This window comes from Lepus europaeus, chromosome X (assembly GCF_033115175.1).
Source record: "Lepus europaeus isolate LE1 chromosome X, mLepTim1.pri, whole genome shotgun sequence".
Taxonomy (NCBI): domain Eukaryota; kingdom Metazoa; phylum Chordata; class Mammalia; order Lagomorpha; family Leporidae; genus Lepus; species Lepus europaeus.
The window spans coordinates 16527205-16545749 of record NC_084850.1 but is presented as its reverse complement, the minus strand read 5'-3'; the positions used below and the strand labels follow the sequence as shown (position 1 = coordinate 16545749).

Here is an 18545-nt window from a genome sequence, read left to right as displayed (position 1 = left end):
TGGGCATCTGGGCTGTGAACAAAAAGATGGGAGCTCTCTCTTTGTCTCTTTCTTACTTTCAAACAAATAAAAGAAAAATAAAAATTTCAGATGTCTAAAATATCAGTGCCAGCTTCATACAGCTGACATATCTGTCTCCAATATAAAGTAAGAGAAATCTCAGTCAAGAGAAATGCACAGGAGGGGTCAGTGTTGTGGCCCTGCAGGTTTAACCATCAACTAAAAAGAGCCGGTGCCGCTGTAGCTCGATAGGCTAATCCTCTGCCTGCAGTGCTGGTACACCGGGTTCTAGTCCCAGTTGGGGCGCCGGATTCTGTCCCGGTTGCTCCTCTTCCAGTCCAGCTCTCTGCTGTGGCCCGGGAGTGCAGTGGAGGATGGCCCAAAGTGCTTGGGCCCTGCACCCGCATGGGAGACCAGGAGAAGCACCTGGCTCCTGGCTTCGGATCAGCGCGGTACACTGGCTGCAGAGCGCCGGCCGCAGCGGCCATTGGGGGGTGAACCAACTGCAAAAGGAAGACCTGTCTCTCTGTCTCTCTGTCTCTCACTGTCCACTCTGCCTGTCAAAAAAAAAAAAGGTGCTTTTAAAAAAAGCACCATCAACTAAAAAGCCAGCATCCCAGATGAGCATGGGTTGGAGTCCCGGCTGCTCATTTCCAATCCTGTTCCCTGCTAATGTGTCCAGGGAAAACAACAGAAGATGGCCCAACTTCTTGGACCCCTTTTACCCATGTGTGATACCTGGAGTTCCTGGTTCCTGGGTTCAACCTGGCCCAGCCTCAGCCTTTGTGACCATTTGGAGAGTGAACCAGCAGATGAAAGATATTCTCTCTTTCTCTCTCTCTCTCTCTCTCTCTCTCTCTCTCTCTCTCTCCCTTTCCATTTTTCCCTCTAACACTTCCTTTCAAATAAATAAATAAATCTTTAAAAAATAAAAAAAAGATGAGAGAAAAAAAGGAAATTGCACAGGAGAGATTTCTTCAGCTCGGGGAAAATAACATCAATACCATGATGGAAACACCCAAGCAACAAGGGAGGAAAGAGGCCTGTTGCTTTAATAAGTGAATCATATTTTCAAAGAATGAATGGTTATTAGTTTCTACAGTAAAAGCCAGCCTGGAGACTGAATTGAGATGCATATATTCAATAAGAGAATAATAAATGCCCATCCTGTTCTAAAACTGAATTATTGGCTGCTAAGTATACTTCCTTGATTAGATTATGAGTTTGACAGAGAGTGGAAGCTATCCCCTAAATATAACTCAATTTCATATTTGCTTCTATTCAGTGAGGGAAATAGGAGTGAAGAGAGAATTTCGTTTCAGTGCCATTGCTGGTGTCCTAATGTTATCAGAGTATAACAAGTTGTTTTCTAAGAAATAATTGATATGCAACTAATAGGAACACATTGAACACTTTGTGGGAAGAGGCTAGTGTTTACTCATTGCTAATCACCACTGTTTTCAGATTTCTGGTTTTAATACAAACCAATACTTGTCTTCCTTGTGACTCTGTAATTATGCTGACCTTTGCTTCAATGAGCAAAGAAAACACTCTGGTGTCATTTTGTCATATTTTGGGTCATAACTCAAAGACAGTGACCCTAAGCCTTATACACTCTGACATCAGAAAATTAAGAACAAAGTTGTTTGTTTCTTCAGAGTTGCCTAAACTCATGACTTCATGTTTTCTAGTTGAATAGTAATATCTCCTTCACGTTACTCAAGAGGATATACTTGGAACCCAGTCAAACCTTTCCTGGAAATCAAGACATCTGCAGGCATCCAGCATTACAGGTTGCTATACCCAATTTTAAATTAGTGACAAAATGATCGCACAACAGTTTAATTTCATTGAACCTATGATTAAATCAATTTGGTGCTGGCTCTTTTTTTTTTCTCAAGAGGAAAAATAGTATTAAAATGAGGCAGACACAACAGCAGGAGACAACAACATTTTTAAAAAAATTAATATGAAATGAAAAATATTTCCCTTAGCATGCTTCTTGAAAAGCTTTTACCTTTTTTCTCTCCTACCATTTAAACAACACTGATATTCATGTTGACATATGCTCTTTCTGGAATAAAGAAATCAAGGAATTATCAAAGTAATAGTAATTTTACTAGTTGCAAGTAAATATACCTCCGTGACATTTAGAACATAAGTTTGCTTTCTTTGGTTTGTGAAAACTGCTGTATTTCATCACAGTCTTGAGCACAGATTATCTCCTCCAAACAAAGCATTGCTTGTCTGAATAAAAAGGTTACTGATGACCTTAGGGAGATGGAATGCATGTGTGCAGGTGTGTATGTGCATGCATGTGTGTGTATGAAAATAATTTTAAGTTCATGGAAAAAGAAATTGAAGGGTAAATTTATTTTGGTACAAATTCTTTTTGAAACTCATGCATAAATTTTTTTCATAATACGCATTTCCAAGAAATTTTTGAAGTACTAGGGTGTGTGTAATCACATGAAAACAGGACCAAATAGAAAAGAGGCCAAATGCTTGATTAAAAGACGATAAGTTGATGAGCTCTGTAATATTTTGCTACATTATGTTAAGTCCTTCAAATTTACTACTGTAATCAGAACTGTTAATCCTAAAAGCAAACACTATTTTTCTCTGTACTTTCTCAATTCTATCTCCTGCAAGTATGCCTATATTGGTGTGATTCCTCTTAACAATCTTCAAACATTAGTAAAAGCCCAATGAATGACATCTAGGATGCAGCTACTATGCTGATAATAGATTGGCTTCCAGGATTTACTCTAAATCAGTGATTTCATTTTGGCATATATGACATAGAAAGAAAAAGTGAACAAAAGAGTAAAGCTATGAAGATTATACTTGCTCTTGCCAAAAGGCTTTTGGAACAGTAAGAAAAGATTTTGGTAATGATTTCCACTCTCTATGTGGCTTTTTTATAACAAAGAATGTTGCTGGTACTGGGCCAAATTAGACACTCTCATACTTGTATGTGCTTCCTCAGCCAAATTCCAGTACTCAAATAAGTACTCACTTATATTCATAAGTGGTTTTTATGGAAATAATCACATAACTGAAAATCACAAGTATTTGAAACAGATTAAAATAATTTGTTTAGAAACTGGCTCTTCATAAATAGAAACCTGATTTTGTGAAGTATAATTTGGCCTTGTATTTTGAAAAGCCAGTGAGATAGTTCAGTTTGTCTATGCATTACTTTACATGGATTCTGAGTGTTCTGGACATAACACAAAAACAACTTCAAATTATAGATGATTGTGAATTCTCTTAAATAAGTCATTTGTACCAAATCTCAAATTATAATAATCCATGGAAATAACCTGGTCCTAACAAATTAGTGCATACAGAAGAAACACCAAGAGTTTACCTATATTAAAACAAAAATATCTAGTTGATTTTATCAATTCAATAAGGAAAAATCCAATTAATTTCCACTGTAACTTATCACACATTGAAGTTCTTTGACTTAATCATTTCTAAAACAGACAACTGAAACTTATTTTCTCCAAATTTAAAATAAGTTTTACACTTAAAGATTTTTTGAGACTATCTGAATGCAATCTCATTAGAAGAGGTCATTTTGGCAGGCTGGAATGGCTTAGACCAATAAATGGCTTACCCATTTGCCCACTGTGAAATTGGTGGGCATTCACAGCCAACATCAATTAAGGTCTCATGCTTTGGCACAGAGACCATTAGTTGGAGTATCTTTTCAAATACATCACATGAGAATTAAATATTTCAATGCATGGGTATAGTTTGGGCAAAAGATAGTATCCATCTGCAATAAAGAGGACTTTTATTTCTACTAATTGTAATAAAATGTTGCAGCAACTTTGTAAACCATAGACTACCTTATAGCATTTAAAAATCGGACATGCAAGAATATCTTTCAGGTTTCCAGATTCACCACTGAACCATTCCAATCCCACAGTTACTTCACCTCTTGGAATTGACGAGCTTCAATATCCTACATGAGGTAACCATGCTAATTTCTTGGCATTGTTTCCTTGTTTATTCAAGGTCTATTCCACAGCATGTTTTCTTTAGCTCCCATATAAGGTCTTCTGGATCACGGTCATTTGTACAGAGATCAAGTATTTTCATTTTAAGGTGAAGGGGTTCAGTAAGATTGTAAATAGTATTGCAGTCTCTATATGTCAGCTATCACCTATCGCTATTTTTATAATTTTATACAGAAGAAAACAAAATACTGGAATGCATTTTATATAGTAATTTTCACTGGCTAAAACTTTTTGTTTCATTAAAGAATATCAAATTACTATCTTCTCTACTAAACCACTCAAAGATTGATTTTATTCACTGTAAAGATCACCATTTACACCTCCAGATGAACAAATGTTGGCACTAGAACTCACACCCAAAATCAATAGCTTTGTATACCAAAAGTCTTGGTTGAAAATAAATGTAAATGCTCTCACTGAAATAGAATTAAACATAGAAGTAGGTGTCTCGTTTTGTGCCAATGAACAGTTGCAAGAAATAGAAAGGGGAATTCTGAAATGTAAATCCTTTCTTCCCAATTGATGGACTAGAGTCCATCTGGAGTAATTTCTTTACATCAAATTTTAAACAGAATCATGTGGGAATCTTTTCTAGATCAGAGAGACAGTTATGTTGAGGACTCCCATATGTTATAAAAGGCCAACTTGAAACCATACCAGAACCCTTAGCAGTTCTATAACAACCATTCATGCAAAAATGAATACAGCTGCCAAAGCACCAGTGAATGTTGTCCCTTCCAATGTCAGTCATTGATAAACTGCATCAATGGTATTTGATATGAAGAGGAAAATGGGTTGTTTCATCAGTTTTAAATTAGTATACATGTTTATCATTCTGAAGTGTCACTTTGAAAGTTGAAATATGCATAGAATGCAGTAAATTTATTACATTTTATTTATATTGTGAAAAATATTCCTGTTTGATATATGCAAAAGAGTTAGAAAAATAAACAAATACTCTTTCAGCCAGATATTTAGAGATTTGTGATATGGATTAGAATGAATACCTTATTAACCTCAATTTAAGTAACAGCGATTAGCATTGTCCAAAACTGTACTTGAGCTGAAAAGAAAATGAAACTACTCATAATTCCCTTGAGGCATGCATTTCACTATGGCAAAGTGCAAGTGGACGTGCATTACATGGGAAGTCCAGGCTGGCTTCAGCGAACTAAGTAGATCATGAGCATTCTTCCAGAGCAATGCAGAAGCTTTATGAGTAGAGGAGTTGGAAAATTTGAAACAGTCTTCTCTCATTCTTTCGTTTTAGAAGTATCATTCCTCAGCTGACTGATGCTTCAGGAATGCAATGTGATGGGAAAAGACTTGGCCGGATGTTGGCTACAGGAACAAGCAATTTCGACAGCCAAAACAGGGCAGTGTGATGACACCAACTGAAAATGTTTTAGCTTCAAAAAGCAGGAGCACACTGCACACTGTGCCAAGGATGACTGTATTATACAATGTCACAACTGAGACTGCATAACACATTCACCATCGAGACAGGGGGTCCCCTAGCTATGGCAGGGGCTAAACAACACACAGCACACCAAAGGGCAACATACAATCCGAAAGAAAGAGAAAGAAGAATGAAAGAAAACAAGCAAAACACGCGTCTGTCGTGCACAAACCTTCGGGCTCTGTGTTCTCTTTGTGGTGTACTTGCTTCAGCGGGCAGCAGAAGATTTCGTGACACTTAGCACGAAAGGGGGACTCTTTTTTCTTTAATTCCGCAGATTGGATGGAATCTTGCCGTAACATAATGTATTCCTGTGTGCCAGGGGGGGCGTCATCCAGAACTGTGGTCACCACATAACAAAATGAACTTAAGTTAGAGCTTCACGAAAGCAGAGAACTTCTTAAATCAAATCTACTCCCAGGGAAGACTAAAGAAACAACATTCCTAAGAAAGACTTCAAAGACGAACATCTAGTAGCTTGGCAATTTTATTTTCAGGGGCTCAGTTTAAAATATTAAAGCCCTGGGGATAGCTACTCAGTTATACTTGCATATACCTCTATTGCTAGTACATTGAAAATTTAACAGTGTTAAATTGTACATGAAGTGCCATAAAATATTTTAATATCAATACCCATGTTGTACCTAAATAAACACCATAAAAAGCTCACATTTTTAAATAAGGGGTAATATAAATATTTACAGATGAAATTGGCTAAATATCCACAAATTATAACTGAATTTGCTTATGTTATTTTCTTGGTCTGTTCCTGGTGAGAGCTTGACTTCCAAGCAGTATATACTGAGTCTGACAGAAGAAATAAAAGCACTGCTCTTCACTCTTCTATTTCCTAATAGAATTGGGGCTGTTGCAAATATTCTTAAGATGTTCAAAATCTCTTAATGAAGACAAGCAATTGCAGCCTAAGGATCATCACTGGATCATAGACCTACCTCATTAGATTCTGGAAGAGCTGGGCTTGGTTTCCTAATTTTGGCCTTATGTATACACTAGGCTCCTCTCAGTCCACATTTTCTTACTATATTTCCCCTGAAAAAAAACAGATGTCTATCTCTACACTTCCACTCCGATATACGTTAGTCTGAAAACCACCCATTAAGTAGGTGCAAATTTGAACTGTATTTGCAGAAACAGAATTGACCCCAGAATGGACTTTTTTCTTTCACACCCTACCCAATGTGGCCATTTCATTTCAACAGGAGTGAGTCAGTGCCTCAAAAGCTGTGATTAATGATGTGCTGACTCATTCTACACCCCCAAATGCATACACTTAACAGGTATTTAGGAGGACTGATACCACCAGCAAACTTTTTTATGGGGAGAATAATGCTGCCATTTTTTTTAAATAAACAACTTATGGCTGAATAAACAATTTATGGCTGAATTTAGATGGGATCTGAAGCTTCTGTGTATGTCAAAGCACTTCTAGTTCATTGGCTGAGATCTTAATGGACTTTAAGAACTTTTTTCATGTTGCAGGGGAAAAAAGGCATAAAAATCTACATAAGTCTTTAGTATTATGAGTTTTGAACAAGTTCTTTTTAGGTTGCCTGTAATTGTATTTATTGTCTTCCTTTATAATATATTAAATTATGCCAGAATGTGATAAATATTATAGTCAGTTCTCTATTTTCCTCTAGCATTCAGCAGTGGTAACCAAAAATATTATCTATCCACACCACCAGCTTTTCCTGGCAGAAAGTTAACTTCTATCAGGTTAGTGAAAATAGCTTCTTATAATCTAGTTGCTGGATTCACATCTTCGCTAGAAACAGCTGCTATTCAAAACATTTGCAGCCATTTCTTGCCATGAGCAGATACTGATGATAACGCAGACACTTATCAAATTCTAGGATCACAGTTGAAGACAAATTCTGATTCTAGCATCCAAAATACTAAAGAAAACTATCAAAATTGGAACTTTTTTCCAAAATCAGCCACAATTATATGCCAAAGTACAACTTCCATTTTCATGCACTACTATATGAGAAAAACATTTTTAGATTTAAGTGCAATTGGAGGATTTAAAAAAAAAAGTGACATTTGGATAGTGCATAGTAAAGTTTTATTCAGAATTACATGATAAATATGAATAAATTTTCTTTCATTTTCATTGTTCAAAACCAATAATGACATCACCAATGGGCATGTCTGCAGATTAATGGTAGGCTGAATAGCCTTTGGCTGACTCTCCAGCCTTCAAACATTCCCAGCTGGTCATTAATTTCCAGAAAATGCCCTGCATTACCATCATTATTGTTTAATTAGACACAACTTTTATCTGTAACATAAAACAAAATTCTAGTGAAAGTGACATGCTGACTTGATACAAGAGTTAACCCCAAAATTCATCATGGTGGGGGAAGCATGAAGGTCACAAAAGTGCAGGATAATTGCTTTCTACAAAATTGTCACACTCTCCTGTTCTTTTTTCAAACTGAATTTAGCAAGCATAAAAGGTGACAAAATAAGAGCATTTAAGGAACCATCTGAGTAATAACCACAGGCTTGGTTATTTCCTTAGAAATTGTGAACATCTGGGAGTTAATAGTTCAATTTTTGGTCTCAGGCTGTCTCAATGCCTTGAACAAGAGTCAATTCAGGTATACTGGGAAAATAATGAATAGTCAATCAAACAGTTGCTTGGTGTTATGTTGACACAAGAGCTAGGAATATTTTGGATTTTTTCTTAAAAAGAATTGGCTCTGTGTAGACAACACCTCACTAAAATCTATAAGATATCTGAACTTGAGGTATTTGTGATGAAAAATTAAAAGATTATTTCAAATTCACTGATTCCCTGGACTCCCTTAAGTAGGAGAGTAACTGAATGTGCAATTGACAGCAGCAGGAGAGAGAAATAGCACTTCCCATATGATCTAAGAACTATGGCAGGTGAGTGCCTTTGTTTTACATTTGCCTAGAGAAAGGGATGAGGATGAAATATTTCTAAGGGATATCAGCTCTAGACAGGGGAAGAAAGGCTTGCAAACAAGTCAGCTCATCAAAATAGGAAAAAAAATGGAATTCTTTTCCAAGCTTATTCTAACATTTTCTGCTAATTTCCTCCCTTCTACTGTATTTCCTCCTTGTACATGACCTCTATGATCTGACAACCAACCCTCCCTTTGTTCATTTGCAGAATTTGTTCACATTTTTCTTAGTAACTCCTGCTGTCCTTCACAGCAATGCATTTATTAAACATTAGAGGTGGAAATAATTCCAGTACCAACAGACAGGCACCAATAGACAGGCACTTGATTTGCACAAAGCTTCCTATTTCAGATTCAACTTGATTCTTCAGGATAGGTAAGGGGTAAAAGCAGCTCATGGCTGATTTCTGCATTCACAAGACCAATTCTTGAAAAGCTGCTGAGCTCCATGAGAACAGGTGCCAAGGAATATAGGCTTCTGCATGGAAATGTCACCAGTATAGCATTGCTCCCAAACTTGACCATACAGCCCACCCACTGAAGATTCCAAAGTCCCACAGGTGTAGTACGGATTTGGAGGAGAAAAGTGCACAGATGCAAATTCACATATCCATACTCACACAGACACGGACAGGTGGCATACTCAGACACAGAAGTGATAAGGATAAATGACCTTATTGGCAAGATGATAGTTATGAGTACCGTTTATGAAAGAGTTAGTTCCAACTACAGAAGAAATTCTACAGTCTAACCAATAGGCAGGCAAACCTGCTTCCAGATTTGGTTTGACACTGGATCATCTCCACTCTTCTCTAGGCCTCTCAGTAATCACTAAGATCAAGGACAGAGGCAGGAAAAAGTCATGGTAAGAGAGGAGAGTTTGATAGTGCCTAAGCCTGTTGACTTGGCTTAAGGTTATCATGTTCCTAGAAATATTCCCACCTCAAATTAATGATAAAGAAAGCACCAATATGTAACAAACTTTATCCTTTGGTAAAATAAGATAATCTAATGTAATGCATCTTTTAAATTAATTTTGTAATTAAAGAAATTATCTTTCCTACGTTTAGAAATCCCAATAATTGGTTTACTCTACAAAGTGGTATTAATAAATATGAGCCTCATAAAGTAGCTTCCAAAATATTGAGCTATATGACAAACACTATGATGCAATAATACTCCATGCTATTATAAAGAAAAATTCTTTAGAGGTAAGTGAATGCAATGTCTTTGTCTTAAAATATATGGGAAATAAAGCTCAGAAAGGGAGAATGACTTGATAAAGTCACACAGTATGTTATTTGAAAAAAGAAAAAAAAAACAACAACCTAGAAGTCAAGATTTCCATGTTTGGTGGCATGTCTAAGTAAAGACTACTTTGTAAAAGCACTGATACTTTCAACTTCAACCTCATTCATTAGTATTTTTGGTACTAGGATTACCTTTCTCTCCAAAGAACTTTTCTTCATTTCTTCAAAGAAAGAAAACAGAGACAGACTCGCGGCAAGATGGCGGAATGGGAATGGAGCACACGATTAGTCTGGGGGACAGACAGGTTGATAAAAGTGGAGATACTGCATGGTCGGGGAGGAGTGGGGGAAGAGACAGCAGAGGAAACTCTTCTGGAACTGGTGATTCACAGTGGACCTGCGTGGAGAGCATGGGAGCCCAGGTTCGGGACACCAGCAGCGGACTCAGCGCACCAGCGCTGGAGCACGAGGTGAGCCGAGCCTCAGTGGCCCAAGGCACTGGCGGGGAAGCGGAAAGAGGAGACTAGAGGGAGCGAGGCTTGAAACTCCGTGGGGAAGGGTTCACCAGGCTGACTAGAAGAGAGAGAGGAGAAAAAAAAAAAAGGTGACCGATACGGACACGGGTTTCTCTCTCTCCGCTCACCCCTCGAGGGCTAGTGACACAGAGAGCAGGCGCCATTTTGGACATGCGTCATGGGCAGGGCGACCTCGGGTCTGCACCGGCCCTGAGCCTAGCAGAGGAACCTGACTCTGGGGAGAGGGGTGAAATAACAGGAGATTAGCATCTAACTTGGCAACCCAGTGGGAGATTGCAGCAGAATTGGAGCCCACACTGAGGGCAGCACAGATTCCCTGTGTGGTCCTTGGGAAAGAGCTTCTGATCTCTGGCTCCTGTGGGTATATCATTTGCCTGCTAACTACCTCCAATTACGTTCAGCTGTGCGGAATTGCTTCCCTTTTGAATCAAAAAAAGAGAGATTTACCACGCCTAACCTGGGAGTGTCATCTTTGGCACACCCTCAACCCTGGGGAACCAAACACAGCTCTCAGTCCACACTCATCTCAAGCCTCTAGGGCTCCACCGAAGGCAGACAGTCCACTTAATATGGAGCCATGGTGTGACAGGAGAAAACACCACAGTGAAGAAACCAAATATCTCCAACATGCCAAACAACAAACGCAAAAACCGAGGTAACAAGAGCAAGGAGGACACTATGACGCCCCCAAATGAAAAAGACACCCCAATTCAAGATTATGAAGATGATGAGATCGAGGAAATGCAAGAAGCAGATCTCAAAAAATTGATAAGAACATTGGGAAGTTCTCAAGAACAAGTTCTTGAACTACAGAAATCCTTAATGGACAAGATAGAAAATCTCTCTCGTGAAAATGAAATATTAAGGAGGAATCAAGGTGAAATGAAACAACTAGTGGAACAAGAAACGGTGATGGTGACGAGAAATCATAATGAAATGAAGAATTCAATAGATCAAATGACAAACACATTAGAGAGCCTTGAAAACAGAATGGGCGAGGCAGAGGAGAGAATATCAGACTTGGAAGACAGAGAACAGGAAAGGAAACAGGCAAACCTAAGAAAAGAAGAAGAAATTAGAAATCTAGAAAATATTGTCGTGAATCTACAGGATGCTATTGGAAAATCCAACATTCGGTTTCAAGGAGTTCCTGAGGGCATGGAGAGGGAGAAAGGATTGGAGGGCATTTTCAGTGAGATACTAGCAGAAAATTTCCCAGGTTTGGAGAAGGACAGAGGCATCTTAGTACAGGAAGCTTGTGGAACCCCTAATGAACATGACCAAAAGAGATCCTCACCACGACATGCTGTAATCAAACTCACCACAGTGAAACAGAAAGAAAAGATCCTAAAATGTGCAAGAGAGAAACGTCAGATTACTCTCAGAGGATCTCCAATTAGACTCGCAGCAGACTTCTCATCAGAAACCCTACAAGCTAGAAGGGAATGGCGAGACATAGCCCAGATACTAAGAGAGAAAAACTGCCAGCCCAGAATATTATATCCTGCAAAGCTCTCATTTGTGAGTGAAGGTGAAATTAAGACTTTTCATAGCAAACAGAAACTGAAAGAATTTGTCGCCACTCGTCCTGCCCTGCAAAAGATGCTTAAAGATGTGTTACACACAGAAACACAGAAACATGGTCACCAATATGAAAGAAGGTAAAGGAAGGAAACCTCACAGCAAAAGATCACAGGAAGCTCAATTTCTCTTTGACATAGAATTAAACTCTGATGCTCTGTTAAAGGAATGTGTTACAGTAATCTATGATGTTCTCTTGATGTCTGTTAAATTCTAATTGTTAAAAAACAGCTGAATTTTTATTAAGAGCTATGGGTTATTGAAATATGTGCTTATTTTCAAAGATTTGAATAATCACCTGTAACAATGATCAAATTTGGTCTATATTATGTCATGATTTTAAGGAATCTTATTTCAACCAGATATTTTGGATTTTGAGCCTTCTTGGCATTCTTGACAGGCATTCAAAAAATCAAAGTTTCAAACAATCTGGTCTCTAAAATTTCCAGTAAATCCTGGACTTTGGTTTTTCCAGTTTGGGCCCAACTGAAAAAATCGAAGGACCTATGTCTCTCATCTTATAGAGACACCGACTAATCAGGCTATTTGGATTATATTAGAAGGACTGTCAAGATGTGACGTGGTACCAAGTTTTAAGTTTGTATAATGGAAAATGCTATTAATACAAATGTTTGAGAATTAAAAAGTCTAATGATCTTGTGTTACTAGACATGATAATTATCTTAATGAGAAAGCCCCAGAGGCCTAAAGGGTTCAATAATTGTAAAATCCTACAGGTGCTTTGAAAAATACTGTGAAGTAAGCAAGTGCCTCTTGGTGGCTGATGAGTTTATAATTTTAAACATGGCGACTTAAAGTCTTTTGTCATCCACAGTTATATATGATTTGCTGCTCATAAAACTAAAGCGTTGTTGGTTCTGTGTTTAGCTGTCCTCCTATAGGTTCCTATCGACTTTTTCCAGCCACTTTTATTGTATTCAGTACTTTGGGATGGCTCTGTAAACAGATGAAGCCAATAATGTATTAACAGTACCAACTGAAAGTATAGTTAACTGAGGTTACTAAAAACAAAAAGCAATTCAAATCAATTGGCAATCTACAAAAAGAGTTAAAGATTTTAAAAGCTATTATTAAAATTGCTATATTGGTCTACTATGCTATGTTATATGTGTGTACATATTGTATGTCCACATGGGGAAATTTTATTAAGAGTTTTATTTCAAATGGCTTATAGATAAGATTGTCCATAAATTTAAGCTGCTAAAATCAATCAAAGATACATTTTAATTTGTGTGACCTGAATCTGTGTATCATATGTTTTAAACTTGTTGGTAGAAAGAAACTAAAAACATTTTATATGGTTGTGCTTAAGTTTACTGGTTAAACAAACTACACCATGTTAGATATTTAAGAGGTGTTTTCAAATACATGATTCTTAAAATTTATAGAAGGCATTGGACCTTCTGGTAAATGTTTTCTTAAGTTGTTATCTAATGGTTGAAACTGTTTGCTAAGTATTCATGTGATATTGCTATTGTCAGCAAGCGATCTAGGACTTGCTCCCTCATTTCTCTATTCTAAGCCCAACTTGTTCTTTCATTTCTCTATTGTCTTCAAGGTGGGAAACTAATTCTACTATGAAGGAATCTGTAAGATGCACAATTTAATCTTTAGACCTTATAAAAGAGATGGCTAACATTTTTCTGTAATAGCATAGCCAAAATAAGAACTTAAATAATAATCTCATAGCTAGATTCACTTCGCCATCAGCAAATTATACAGTAAGCAGAAAAAACCTCCCTTTCAGACAAAAGGGAAAAAAAGTTTTAAAGCGAGAATATAATTTTCCTCATGGGCATTGTCTACCTTAGAAAAACTACTACAGAACATGCCTGTGAATATAGACTTGTAGTTCAGGCCACCGAAGATTAGAGATGGGACTTGAGCACTCCCTTGACTTGCATCCTCTGGTCTGCTTTAACACAAACCAGGAGGAAAAGAAAGCTCGGCATCAGAAGCAATGGGTGGCAGGCCTATTAATGGCTGATCTGTAGAGTGATCTGCCCTCAAGGAGACCCAACAGGCCAGTCCACTGCAGTGGCTTTCAAAATGGTAAGCCTGGGCTTCAACAGAAGTCAGCTTGTGAAGAGCCCTGGCAGCTCTGCCAAGAGTTGGATCACTGGAAATGGACCTGCCCTGGAGTTGAAGGATGCCCAGGTCAGAGCCACAGATCTTATTGGCTCTAAGCTGAAAAGCCCTTCACTCAGCCCAACTTCCAAAGTGACCACTGCAGCTGAAGGTATGGTCAAGTACGGTCAGCAACATTGCAGGCAGAACTATAAATTTCTTGTTAGAGATGCCATCTGCCTTTACCTGGCCAGCTCTCCTCCCAGCCCAGCCAAGTAATGAAAGTCAACAGAGTGCCTTCCCCTAGGAGGTTCACACCTCCCTTAGGATATACCCCATGTGAAGAGATAGGTAGGTCTGGGCCTCTTAACTTACAAGGCCTAAAGCCCACCAGATTATTATCAAGCCCCTTCTATCAGGTTCTATTTGCCTCTCAATCAGAAAAATTACTTGTAGCTTAGACAGCACCAAACACCAGAATACAGTGCTCAATAGCACTATCTCTAGCACACAGAATTGCATCTGCTACAGCTACCCCTTACTTTGTGTTGGCTAGGTGCCAGAAAGTGTGCTGAAATTGTTGCAATTGTTATCTCTACTTCCTAACACACACCTTCAAGGTAAGCATGACATTGCTAGAAGGTGCTCATTCTGTGCACACACAACTTGACCTGCAGAGTGTTCTGGGCCACTGGGAAAGAGAAGATAATCCCAAAAGGTGTTGAGACTTGGTTCTCACCTTGTGGATGTAGTTCTTGCCCTGTGGGAGCTTACAGTCACATTGTGGTGGAAAGGCAGTCATATTAAAATAATTATTAGCCCACCGTTTCAGTAAAAGCCCATGATATTAGCTGAAAATGAGACTTTGTACTGAAGCAGATATATGATGATGCATTCCTGCACCCTGACCCTTCCTCATCAGTTCCTCATGTTATCACCTCAGCCACAGGGTCCATATTAGAACCATTTCAAAGTTTATAGCAGCTACAACCTCCAAGCTGTTCAAGCTTACAGTCACAAAATGGTGCTAAGGATTAATTGGGAACCTTGTTGGTGACTGACTAAATACACTGGACCTTTCTCTCACAATCATAAAGAAAATAGTACCAAGAACTCACTGGAAACACTTTTGGTGACTGGCTACTTAAATATATTGGACCTTCTTTTACGACATCACAGAAAAGAATATTAGGGTTATATTTTCTAGAAATTATTCCCTTGAATGCTGTAATTCAGTGGTTCTCCACAATTGCTGCACATCAGAATCACCTGGGGAACTTGGATAAATTGCCCACGCCTGGATCCCACATCCAGAGATAATGGTTTAATTGGTATATGAGTGGGGTTTAGGACTTTATGCTCTGAAGAGTTTTCCAGGTAGTTCTAAGATGTGGCAAGGTTGGCAAACCAATGTGTCTAACTGAAGGAGTAAGAAAAAAAAAAAAACACACACACAAGTGTAAACACAATTAACTCCAAAGAAATGTTTTCCTGAGCAAAAAGGGAAGAACTATAGAAGAAACTAGGACTTTAAACAAGCAAAGACTACAAATGGATCTCTTACAGAGCAAGTTACAAATGCCAGACAGTGCAGTACTACACACAAACAAAAAGCTTAAAACCAACCTGCTCTGGTATCAAATTATGGTTACCCCACCACTCACCTCAGTGTTACCTTGGGAAAGTCATGTTTCTTCTTTGAGGCTTGGTTTTCTCACCCATAGAATGGGGATATGCTGGCAAGGATATAGGGGAAAAGGTACCCTAATCCATTGTTGGTGGGAATGTAAATTTGTACAGCCACTATGGAAGACAGTATGGAGATATGTCAGAAATCTGAATATAGATCTGGCATATGACCCAGCCATCCCACCTCTGGGAATTTACTCAAGGGAAATGAAATCAGCGTATGAAAGAGTTATCTGTACCCCCATGTTTACTGCAGCTCAATTCACAATAGCTAAGATATGGAATCAACCCAAATGCCTGTCAACTGAAGACTATAAAGAAATTATGGGATATGTACACCATGGAATATTACACAATGGTAAAAAAAATCTAGTCATTTGAAACAAAATTGATGAAACTGGAAAACATCATAGTTAATGAAATAAGTCAGTCCCAAAAGGTCAAATACCATATGTTTTCCCTGACCTGTGATAACTAATAGTTACCTAAAAGGTAATCTATAGAAGTGATATTGACACTTTGAGAAGCAATGACTTTGACCAGCCCTTTTCTTGACTGTTGAGGAAGTTTTTTTTTCCCCATACTATTTCTTGAACTCTTTACTTAACATAGAAGTTAATCATGTGTGTATAAAGTTAATTGAAAATAGATCTTAGTGAAAAATAATTATGGGATTAAGAGGGAGGAGGAAGAGGGGTGAGAAAGTAGGTCGGGGGGTAGGTATGGTGGGAAGAATCACCATGTTCCTAAAGTTGGAATTATGAAATGTATGAAGTTTGTATTCTTTAAATAAAAGGTTTCTGAGGAAAAAAAGATTACTTAAATATTGATCCCTGGCTTTGCTTTTGTAATAAATTCTGACTTTTCCTCCATGCATAATTAAGAGGGTCTCTGGTGTATTTCACGGTGAAGATTCCCAGGTAATTCATTGCCCATGGTTGCTTTACCAACCAGCTCTACCCAGTGTGTGTGTGTGTGTGTGTGTTTGTACACATGCCTTTTGTTTTAATAACTATAGTACAGAAGGTTTGATTAGGATCACAGAATGATATCATGGCTACTCACAGAAATTTTCTTACCTGAAATCTTCTCAACCTTTGATCTCAATACCTTTTTCAGGTAACATCACACTCTAAATTGCTAGAGAAAGCCTATTTTCTCCTCTCAATCTTTTCCATTTTTAGAGCATTAAATCTCAGAGGGTTTCATGACAATATACTCTAGAGTGTACTCTCCAGCTTTACACCTGTGTCTTCCTAGAAAATGTGTCCTTTAACACCACACCTCCTCTCATGGCATGCTACAAGAGCCCTGTGCTACTTGGCAGCATGATCCCCTTCCGACTTTTATTTTATGTTTTGAAAGCTAATCTCTGGTCCAAATCTCATGGGCTAAGGGAGAAGTTTGGTTCTTGTGATTGTCTCAAGCCTCCTGGGATGTCTTGGGAGCTCAAAAAACCACACTTTATGGGCTCTGTTGGCAGCTAGAAATTCTTTGTTCTTAGTGCTAATTGCTGAAAAATTATATACAATGTTGTTTTAAAATACTATGTTTTGGGGAGTGATCAATGCCATGAAGATCACTCACACCTCTTCATAACACCAACAAAAAGTAAATATCTAAGTAGCAAACTCATTTTATTAGTAAATACTACTCTTATTTTCAAATAAACATATTTTTCATCTTTCTCCTTTCTGCCAGTGTTCCGTGACCATATCTTCTGACACCTAGTATTGCCTCCATCCAACCCCCACGATAGTAAAGAATATTCATTCAAGTACATCAGCAACCCCTCCACCTCAACTGACCCTTTGCTGGGAACCATGCAACAAATACTAATAAATGAGTTGACCTATAAAACCCATCTATAAAATACTGTGAAGTTATGTGTATGGCATTGTGACTTTGTATTCCCTGGAATTCTATCATATGGTTGTGTCAGGCATAGTGGCAGGAAAATGTGGAAGGGAGGCAGGAGAAGGCTCTTCTAATTGATCAAGCCTTGAGTTATGGCTACTCTTGCTTCATTTATAATATGTACTGGGAGACTGGGACCAAGATGAATAAATAGAGAGAAGCCTCACTCATCTCAAACGCAGAAAAATGCCAGTACAACAAAGGAAGGGCCATATTTCCAGGTGACTAAGGGAAATTTTCAGTAAAGGAGTGACAGGAACAACAAACAGCACAGAGACTCCAAAAGCCAGCAAAAAGAGAGGAACTAAATATGCCACAGCCACTACTGCTTCTGTACTGGCTCCATAGCCTGGGGGTGTGTGTGTGCTATCTTCCTGGGAAAAGGTCATAAAGCACCCTGGCCCTGCCACCACCACAGACCAGCAGCCCTAAATATGGGGAAATTCCACAATCCTCACTGACTTTAAATTTATATTAGAGAGTTGACTGAGCTTCCAGTGACTTGCTACAAAAAAGGAACCCACATTGCCTCCCTCCCCTAAAAGCTTGAGGCTCCAAGCTGCTGGGTTGTGTCACTGCTCAACTCTATTCTGACTTAAGGGACAGCAGTGAGCAACACCGCTACCAGAAGCTGCCAGCATCACAGAGAGGACACTTTTCAGGGTAGAGAACAGATCCCCCTGTACCTTATAGCTATGGAAATTCTGAGCACAAGCCCCACAGCCATGCTTGATCACATGCTCTGTGTAATCCAGTGATCCAGGGAAGTTCCTTTCAGCCTCTTGGGGCTCAGCACCAATACAGCCTGTAAAAAATCTGAGAAGACCAGACTTGAGAAAGACCTCTCTGCATCTCAGTGGGTATTCAGTGTATAGACTCCAGCATCACCCTTGTATTGTGTTAGGGACTGGGGGCAGTCCCCTTTGTGTCCTGTAGATCTGGGAATGTTAATATTGGTGCCATAATCCCTGGAGAAACTCATTCAGCTTAAGTGTCTGGAGAGCCCTATTTGCATATTTATGGTGTATGCTGCTGGCTGC

The 18545-nt window shown here is 38.5% G+C and overlaps 1 protein-coding gene across 6 annotated transcripts in view; it reads right to left on the bottom strand.

The window, feature by feature from the left end:
- Positions 1–18545, bottom strand: part of FGF13 (fibroblast growth factor 13) — a 723070-nt gene that overhangs the window by 291674 nt on the left and 412851 nt on the right. For 3 of the 6 annotated variants that reach the window (XM_062183982.1, XM_062183983.1, XM_062183980.1), the window contains one exon: positions 5663–5830. The exons of 1 other annotated variant lie outside the window; for it this stretch is intronic. In XM_062183982.1, the coding sequence (XP_062039966.1) occupies positions 5663–5830 (168 nt within the window). Of the gene's footprint in view, positions 1–5662; positions 5831–6443; positions 6541–15563; positions 15585–18545 lie in introns of those variants that run through there. 2 more of the 6 variants (XM_062183985.1, XM_062183986.1) reach the window with 2 other exon arrangements.